We start from the raw sequence: 10262 nt of genomic DNA on the forward strand, positions 1-10262 counted from the left end.
ACGTATCCCTAAAAAGTCTTTTACTCCTCACATTAAATTATGCTGCAACATTTAATTAAGGGTAGTTTAGTCACACTAACTATTTTTGTCTAGATTTTAGTATTTCCTTAATGGGTGTGCCCAAGGCAAATTTGTCACTTATTGTGGACCAGAGGGGGTATATGATTATGGAATTTGCACAGAGGTAGCATAGAAAATCTGATGAATATTTGAACCACTTTTTCCAGGTTGTGCATGTTGTAGATATGGGAGGAGCTAATGACAAAAAGCAAGAACCAGTTTCTCGCATCTCCTTGTTTTCAACCACTCCAGGAAATCTAATAAAGGAGGTTGAACAGATTGGAGAAGGATTTGTTTGTGGTACTGATGAGCCTCTTGATTTTGTAACATTTTCGGTAAAATATGGTTGTTGGAGCGACAAGAATGCTAATATTGGCTGGCATGAGCTAGATATTCCTCTGATTCATGTTGAGAATGATACCAAGGGTGACAATAGAGTTACTCATGTATCCATTGACACTAAAGTATCCACCCGCTGGACTCTGGGCATCAACACTGATGAGATCGAGGATTTCCATTTGAAAGGTACTTTACTTGTGAAGGTTGTCATTACCTTAACCTTATCTCCTTGGACAGATAAATTAGTTAAGTTTCACTAGCTGTCATATTTTGAGATTTTCAGAGGTAAGATTGCCCTCTATTAAAATCCACCCTACATGAGCTGTCTCATTTGCCATAGAATTTGAAGGGCAAAAAGATTCAGTTACACTGTGAAAAGTACTTTTTCCATAGAGCTACACCTTCCTATTCAACAAGGCTAATACAGAAGAGACTTCTTTCCTTGACTTCTGTTCTTGATCATGCTTTCTGCATGGTTTGCTGTTCATTGTTTAAGACTGTTCTTGTATCTTAGTCTATTTGGAGAGATGATGCCCTCTGAGCTGCCTTTTTTTCTTCTTTTTAACTGGGCTAAGAGCCTGTTTGGCCAAACTTTTGGGAGGTAAAAAAAAAGTACTTTTAGGAAAACTTAAGGTGTTTGGCCTCTGCTACAGTGTCTCGTTTCATCTTATTGCGCCGAGGGTCTATCGGAAACAACCTCTCTACTCCGCCGGAGTAGGGGTAAGGTCTGCGTACACACTACCCACCCCGGACCACTTATGGGATTTCACCGGGCTGTTGTTGTTGTTGTTAAGGTGTTTGGACAAATGAAAAAGTACTTTTGAGCAGCAACAGAAGCAATTTTTCTGCTTTTTGGGAGAAGCTACAAATTCTAGTTTCTTCCAAGAAGCAGAACCAGAAGCAAAAAATTAATTTATTCAAGACAAAAATAACCTTATAATAAATTTATATTTTTCAAATTATCCCTCATTAATTTAACATTTTTCTTTATTTCTACCATACATTTCTTCTCTTTTTTAATTTAATCATATTTTTATTCTCTTTCTCCTATTCCTAAGAGTAGATTTTAAATTTATATTGAATGATGTATTTGACATTTTTAAATTATCATGTAAACAATAACTAATACCAAACACTCAATGTTATTGCTTTGGAATAACTATATTTTATATTGATTGGAATTTTAAATTTATATTTTTACTTTACCTTTTATATTTTAATTAAATTCTTTTATAATAAATGTTTAAACTTATTTTTCTTTTCTATATAATACTAATCGCAAATTGAACCTTTATTGTCTTTTTTCGTAATTTGATACTTAAAAGTGCGTTCTTAAAAGATTGGCCAAACACAATGAACTTGCAAAAAGCATTATACAAATGAATTTGCCAAACACAAACTGCTATTTTGCAAAAGTACTTTTTCAAAAAGCACTTTTGAACAAAAGCACTTTTCAAAATAAGCATTTTTTGGCAGCTTGGACAAACGGGCTCTAAGTGAGTTTTACAGATGCTTGAGATAGCGTGGGCCTCCATCAGGCTTTTGCACCTTGACCTAACAAGGCCACCTAGACCTTTATAATTATTGTTCTTCTTTATATTCTTATAGATAGATGATTAGATTATTACAGAAGTTACATAAAATTAATAAGATGGTCAACAAAGCTTGAGTTATGGCGAAACACCTTAGATAGCAAGGGTTTTAGGATAAGTAGAAATAAGACTGAATACATGCATGACAAGTTTAGTCATTATGAGAAGAGCAAATTTGAGGGGAGACTAGATGGGATTGTGTTGCAAAATGCAGACAAATAAGATATCTTGGCTCATTGTTCAAGAGAATGCAGTGATAGATGAAAAAGTTACTCATAGGATTAAAACCGGATGGTTGAAATGAAGAAGCGCTTCTAGGGTGTTATGTGATAGAAGGATCCCTACAAATGAAAGGAAAGTCGTACAGAACAGTTATAAGACCAACAATGTTAAATGGCAGCGAATGTTGGGCTGCTAAAGTAACACATCAAGATGAGTGTTGCAGAGATGCGGATGCCTTGATGAATGTGTGGTCATACAAGATTAGGTAATATTAGAAATAACCATTATTTACCCATAGGTGCAAGTAGTACGTATTGAGGATAAAATGAAAGAAGGTTGCTTAAGATGGTTTAGTCATGTCCTGCGTGGATCTACAGATGCACCGGTCCATATGTGTGAAACTCTAGTGAATGAAGGTGTTAAAAAAGGACGAGGTAAACCTAAAATCACATAGAAAGAAGTTGTATTGAATGACCTACAAATCCTAGGCTCGCTAACGATAGGGTACAATGGAAGAAAAAGATCCGTATAGGTGATATCTAGTTGGGATGTGTTTTAGACTTGTTATAAAACTTTTTTTATTTTTGTTATTATTACTATTATTTATTATATATATAAATTTAGCTTATCTTTTACTTTTATCTTATTTGGTATGATGATGATATGAATTAAGCTCAATGAAGAAGTGAGGATTAATATAATCGACCCAACTTGTTTTGGGTTGAGGCATAGCAGTTGTAGTAGTAGTAGTTGTTGTCTGTTATACTCTCACTCAAGTTGAGGCCTGGCCAGTATCATATCATGCTAAACAAAGGATCCAGGTGTTCTGGTAATTCTATAATTGTAGGCTGGTCTGACTTTGAGGTGTCCTACTTTGTGCTTTTCCAAATTATTTCCAATTTTTGATGTCTCCACTCAGAATTGAGAGTTAAATATTTCTCATGTAGCCTTCTTGACTTAGTAGAAAACAATTTAGAGGAGTTCGTTTGGCTCAAGTTGTGCATCATACTAAGGAAGATTCCATCATTTGTTCTTAGTTTCTCCTGTAGTTAAAATTGTTCCTCATACTAACTAAATGATGTAATATAATGTCTGGCAGAACAGAAGAGGTATTACACTTAATTTATCTAGCCCACATACTTCATGTCCTTGGTTCTTACCCCGTCAGATACGCAAAAGTTCACTCTGAATAAAACAATGCTCACTAGAAACGGTTTAGTAAGATGAGAATAAGAATTTTTTTTTTGTAGTTATAGCTCAATGCCTCTCATGCTCTCTAGACTGCATTCTGGTGCAGGTCTAAATGAGGGGACAAGTTAGCAAAATAAGTTGAGAAAAAGACAGTAAAATGCTGTTCTAAAGAGGGTGCAGATGGGGGCGGGGGGGTAGAGAGAGATTTTGTGACCTTGGTTCAATCATGTCTATAATTAGAGATGCAACAACTTTATAAACTTGGTTGAATCATGTCTACAATTGATGCAAGTCGCTACAACCAAGTTTCAGTACTAATACCGGATAGTGGAAAATACTTCTCTCTCTTTTATAGTGGTCATAGTTCTCTCTTTCTGTTCTTGGTCCTTTATTTATTCAAGGCCAAATACATATGCGGCCCCTTAAACTTGCCCAGGTTTTTCATTTAAGCACTTAAACTAAGAGTAGTTCCTTTTAAATAGTTAATGTTCGTTGAAATGTGCATATTGGGCACTTAATGGACAACCTCTTAAAGCAACAAAATGCGCGCGTCTCAAACATCTGACATGGCAAAAAAAGGTCTAATCAACATATGACACATGTATTTTTAAAAAAGAGCTCCTTCAATATTTTTCCAGAATGTCTCGCTCCTTAATTTATTTCTTGCCGTTGCCGCCATACATCTCGCCTGAAACCACCTCCGACCACCGAAAATCCTTGCTGGTGATCTCTCTCATCCTGGACTATCTGATGTATTCCAGTTTTCAACACTATTGTTATCCGCCACGGAGGTCGAGGAAGAAGAAGCCTCTCTATTAATTAGTAGCCGCTGCCATTGACGACGAGGAATTCATTCAAACCACAATCGACACTTTGAAAACACTATTTTTTCAGTTAAAATTGCAGCAGTAAGCAACATTGCCCGAGATTTTCTCGTTGAAAGTAAAAGATTTTTTCCTAGAACTCCAAAAGGAAAAATTCATCGTGGATATAAGCAAAACAAATGCCAAAGTAATGCTCTTTTTTGTAATGAAAGTAAAGTTGCTGGAGATTTCGTCAGTGGTATAGCAAATGCATTCGGAGTTAACATTGAGAGAGTTAGAGACAAAAAGAAATTTGGTTATTCATACTATTAAATCAGAAGATTTACTTTCTGATGTGCTGTTTCCTTTCTACATCTGGTAATGAAGGCAGGCTGGCAGAGATTTTGGTGGTGTAAATTACTGTCGATGGAAGAAATGAAGGAAAAGGGAAATAAAATTAAAAATTATATTGTTGGTCCTTCACGCTCTGTTTTGGTGTGAGATACATGCACACTGCCATAGCAAGCGTTCGGAGTTAACATTGAGAGAGTTAGAGAGAAAAGTTGATGTAGAAATTTGGTTATTCATACTATTAAATCCGAAGATTTACTTTCTGATGTGTTGTTTCCTTTTTGCATCTGGTAATGAAGGCAGGCTGACAGAGATTTTGGTAGTGTAAATTGCTGTCAATGGGAGAGATGAAGGAAAAGAGAAATAAAATTAAAAATTATATTGTTGGTCCTTCACGCTCTATTTTGGTGTGAGATACACGCACACTACCATGCACGCACACTACCATGCACGCACACTGCCATGTCAGCAGTGTGTGTCTAATAGGCACATTAATACTTGAGTTTACGTGTTCAATAGGAAGATAGCTTAGTTTAGGTGTCTAAATGGAAAAATCAAGCAAGTTTGAGGGGCTGCATATGTATTTGGCCACTGTTCAATTTAGCCCCAAAAAGGAAGATTATGATCAAGATAGGCCATCACTGTTTCACTTTGTATTGAATAAGTCAAAATATGCTCAGTAGGTCAAATCTCGGGATATATGTCGCAAGAGAAATTGGGAAGCCTAGGTAATCATTAAGAACAACCTTTTCTGTTTTGAACTTATTTAGAGACAGAGGAAGGTGATAAACCTTTATGCTAAAATACTCTGTTAGCTAGGCTAACCATATAGATTACCAAACACCTTGGAGCACAACCAGGTGAAGAACTGAGAAGAGCCTCCTAAAGCTCCACAAGAATCCTAGGCTCAAATTGTTGAATGAAACTGATCATTCGTTCAAGAGTACACAAACTATATTGTTACACCTGCATAATAATCATAGCCAAGAACAGATGCATTATCCTTTTTTTTATTTTTTATAATGGTAACAATTTTATATATAAAGGGAGAACTACACAAGTTGTGAAGTCTCCAGAGTTACAAAAGAGAGAAAATAAAATCCTAGATGTGTGTCATCTTACAAAAAATCTAGGACATAAAAAATAGAGTCTGCTTCTTCTATGCTTACTTCTTTACACCAAAAATAGAACAGGACTAGACAGTTCATCTTCATTTTCTGAATGGAACTGTGTAAGTCTTCAAAACATCTTTGATTTCTATCTAGCCAAACTGTCCACCAAATGCATGCTGGGATAATCTTCCATCCCTTCCCTTCTTCTGACCGAATAGGTTGCCATCCCTGCTCCAACTTTTTAAAACCTCAACTATTCTTCCAGGCATCACCCATCTGATTCCTCGTAGGTTGATGAAAATTTTCCAAAGATGGTCAGTCCAGTTGCAGTGTAAAAAGAGATGGTTTATTGTCTCTGCGTCTTCTCCACGTAAGTAACGTCTAGAGCACAGTTGATAGCCTCTCTTTACCAGATTGTATAAGTCAAGACTGCTTCTTTAGCCAAAAGCCAAGTGAAACATGCCACCTTATGGGGTATTTTAGCTTTCCAAATCATCTTCCATGGGCAGCACCCAACCTGATTGTTTGATATGTTGTATTCCTTATAAGCTGACTTAACTGAGAAGATACCTTTACTATCTCCCTTCCACACCATGTTATCCTCAGCTGCAACAATGCCTCTGAGTTGTGCCAAAACATTGTACAATTCTGAAAATCTGATCATCTCAGAGTCATTTAATAACTCTCTGAAGTTGAGGTTCCACCTAGTGTTTGGAAAAGCGATCGCTTCTTCGCTTTAAGCGCGAAGCGACAAGGCATCGCTTTTCCCAGAGAGAGGCGACTCGACCTTGTGAAGCGCACGCTTCAGTGGAAAAATCGACAAAGTTAAACAATCGCATCTGGGCCCTTTTTTTTTTTTAAAAAAAAAGATTGGGTCTGTTTGTAAATTATACAAAACAGACCCTTAAGCTCGCTTTTGTAATTGCCCGACAAAACAGAGACCCAATCTCTCTTCTTCATCGACCAAACTAGGGTTTCCAGGTAATTTTCTTCTTCTCATTTTTTTCTTTCTTCTTTCTTTCTTTCTTCTTCTTGTTCCTGTCCAGATGCTCCTAGGAGTCCAGTGCTGGTTTGAATCTTCGTCTTCCTTTTTCCTTGTTTCTTCCATTATTTATATATGTTATATCTTTCATTTTTTTGTAATTTTTTTAGTGTATATTTCAGTATATAAAATTAATTATTATATATATGTTATATTTTCAGTTTATTTGATTAATTTTATATGTATTTCATTTTAGAAAATTCATTATTATATATATATATATATATATATATATATTAATTATTATATATATATGTTATATTTTAGTTTATTTGATTTTTTTAATGTGTATTTCAGTTTATAAAATTAATTATTATATATATGTTATATTTTCAGTTTATTTGATTAATTTTATATGTATTTCAGTTTATAAAATTAATTATTATTATACATGTGTGTTATATTTTCAGTTTATTTGATTTTTTAATATATTTTAGTTTATTTGATTTTTTTTAATGTGTATTTCAGTTTATAAATTAATTATTATATATTTTATTATATATGTTATATGTATTTTAAGAATTGCGCTTCACTTCAATGAAGCGTGCGCTTCGCTTCTGAAGCGAGGCGAGCCCCTGTCGCTTTTTTGCGCTTCGCGCTCTCAAAAACACTGGTTCCACCCTTGTTCTGACCATACCCCAGCCAGTCTCTTGTTGTTGACATAAGTTATATATATCTGGGAATAGTTTCTTTAAAGGTTCCTGAGTTAACCAGTTATCCTCTCAAAAAGAAATCTTCATACCATTACCTGCTTTGTAACTAGACTTTCTTCTGAAAGCTGGCCAGTAATTTCTTATAGATCTCCACACACTGCTCCCATAGGGAGTGCTTACAGCCTTTGATGTCCAATTACCTCCCATCCTATATTTTGGTTTGATGACCTCTTTCCGTAGTGAGTTCTCATCTGAAGCAAACCTCCACAAACCACTTCATCATCAAGCTTTGGTTCTACACCTTCAAGTTTCTAATTCCTAGACCCCCTTCCTTTTTGCTAACTGTCAAACTCTTCCATATAACCAAATGAAACTTCTTTCTTTCACTCTTACCTTCCCACTGAAAGTTTCTTCTAAGCACATCAAGTCTTTTTTGCACATTTGCAAGCTCTGGAAATAAGGACATCATGTAGGTGGGTAAGGCATCCAACACACTATTGATCAAAGTTGGTCTCCCTCCCAGTGATAGATATTGACTCTTCCAGTTGGTCAATTTCTTCTCACATTTCTCTAATTCCATATCCCTTTTGATTTGTTCTTTGCTCCCGGTGGCATCCCCAGGTATATAGTGGGTAGCTCTCCTATCCTCCCACCCAAAACTCCAGCTAGATTATGAATGTCTGTCACCTCATTGACCGGAAAGATATCACTTTTATTCCAGTTAATGTTCAGACCAGAAGTGGCTTCAAACAGTATAAAGATCACCCTAAACATAGTTAGTTGATCCTTGTCAGCATCACAAAAATTCAGGGTGTCATTTGCATATTGCAGATGAGAGATCTCCATACTTTTAACTGCCCTTGCATTCACCCTGAAGCCTCTGATCTATTCATGCATTTCTGCAGTCTTCAACATATTATTTAGATCTTCCATTGCTAAGATGAAGAGGAAGGGGGATAAAGGATCTCCCTGTCTCAAGCCTCTCTGGGAAGAAAAGAAATCAGTTGGAGAGCCATTTATGATTCCTGAGAATTTCACTGTGCTGATACAGTACTTGATCCAACTGATCCATCTGTTGTCGAAACCCATTTGAGCTAGGATTCCCAGCAAGAAGTTCCAATTCAAGTGATCATAAGCTTTCTCAATATCCAATTTACATAATATCCCTGGAATTTGCTTTTCCAATTCAAGTGATCATAAGCTTTCTCAATATCCAATTTACATAATATCCCTGGAATTTGCTTTTCAGTCTACTGTCAACAGACTCATTAGCTTTTAATACTGCATCCATTATCTGGCTTTCATTAAATGTCTTCCTTTAATGAAAGCCATCTGTTGGCCATCCACCAGTTTGTGAACCACCTTTTTAAGTCTATCTGCTAAGAGTTTTGAGATGATTTTATAGGCACTGCCTATCAGGCTGATGGTTCTGAAAACCTTTTACTCTTTAGCACCCACCCTTTTAGGAATTAATGCCACAAGAGTAGCATTGAAGCTCTTCTCAAAAAGACCTTGTTCCAAGAAGTTCCGGACAGCAGCAATAACATCAGCTCCTATAATCTCCCAATACTGAATGAAGAAGGCCATAGAAAAGCCATCAGGGCCAGGTGCCTCATCTCCTGAGCATGCTTTGACACTCCCATATTTCCTGTGGTTCAAAGGGGCTTAACAGCATCAGGTTGTTCTCTAGGCCTCATGTATTATACATAGGATACTCCATAAATAGTGAAAACCAAAAGAAAAAAAACCTAATAGATTGATTGTCTTCCTACATATATTAACCTTGGTAAATCTTATGTTGTTTCTTTATCATTTGGTAGTAAAGCTCCAAGCCTCCAACTGCCATTTGGATACTAGGAAGCAGAGTGTTTGTCTGCAATGCTACTTGTTTATAAGTAAAATGGAGAGAAAAAGATAAGGCACTAGGACAATTAGTGGAGAGAATTTTGACCTAATCTATAAAGCTTCCTAGTAATGACTCGGTAGTAAATAATGGTTGTGCTCTTTCTATAGTTGAGATAGGTGCACGTAATGATAGATCATAGTTGTATTATTAAACCCTGTGCTAAGAATGGATTTTGTTCTTGTTCTTTCCACTGATCTTTTCTTCCCCAATTTTGTGGGATTGATGTCGGTGCAGGCGGTCCCGAGGAGTTGGTCCCAATTGGAGACAAGAGCAATGCAGACGGATGGCACATAATTCAGTTTTCAGGAGGGAAGAAGGCACCAAGGAAATTCAGTCTGACACTTTTCTGGGCCAACAATCATACTCATAAGTCTCAGAAGAAGGATAGCAACACAGAGCAACCCTTGCTAAAACTGAGGACAGATGTTGATAGAATTACTTCCCCAACTGAAACAGTACTTAAGAAGCTTCCTCAGTGGTGTTCTTTGTTTGGAAAGTCCACATCTCCTCTTACCTTAGCTTTCTTGAGTAGTTTATCAATTGATTTCTAAGTTTCATGAAGGGAAACCAACTTTTACAGGGAAAAATCAGAGTAGCTACAAAACATAGATAGGGGTGGCCGTAGCACTTTGAATGGTAGCAAAAACATACACGTGGTCATATGATTATCTTGTACACAGATTAAATGTTTGTTTGATTTATAACAGTCGCAATATGATTCTATAGATTACATCAGAAGTCTCGATCTGTTTCATGTCACCTTCAGAACTGATTTTGTATTCTTGCTGCTAGCGCTTCCATCTCTCCAGGCTGAGGTACCTATCAGCTAACCAAATTATATTTTTGTGAGACTGAGTTATCTTGCTTTCTTAAAGCTTGCAGTATTTATCCAAATTTCCTGTGAAGCAAAACGTTATGCTTAATTATTTGAAGAAACAATATCATTAACTAATGTCTCTTGCTGTTTGTAGCATTTTATTTTTCATTAGAG

General features: G+C 36.2%; 1 protein-coding gene across 2 annotated transcripts in view; it reads left to right on the forward strand.

The window, feature by feature from the left end:
• LOC107773272 (uncharacterized) overlaps positions 1-10009 on the forward strand; it is a 39645-nt gene extending 29636 nt beyond the window's left edge. For both annotated transcript variants that reach the window (XM_016592717.2, XM_016592722.2), the window contains exons 13-14: positions 228-585; positions 9506-10009. In XM_016592717.2, coding sequence (XP_016448203.1) covers positions 228-585; positions 9506-9822 — 675 coding nt within the window. In that variant the 3' untranslated portion in view covers positions 9823-10009. The remainder of the gene's footprint in view (positions 1-227; positions 586-9505) is intronic.
• The last annotated feature ends 253 nt before the right edge of the window (positions 10010-10262 follow it).

This window comes from Nicotiana tabacum, chromosome 11 (genome assembly GCF_000715075.1).
Source record: "Nicotiana tabacum cultivar K326 chromosome 11, ASM71507v2, whole genome shotgun sequence".
Classification (NCBI taxonomy): Eukaryota; Viridiplantae; Streptophyta; class Magnoliopsida; order Solanales; family Solanaceae; genus Nicotiana; species Nicotiana tabacum.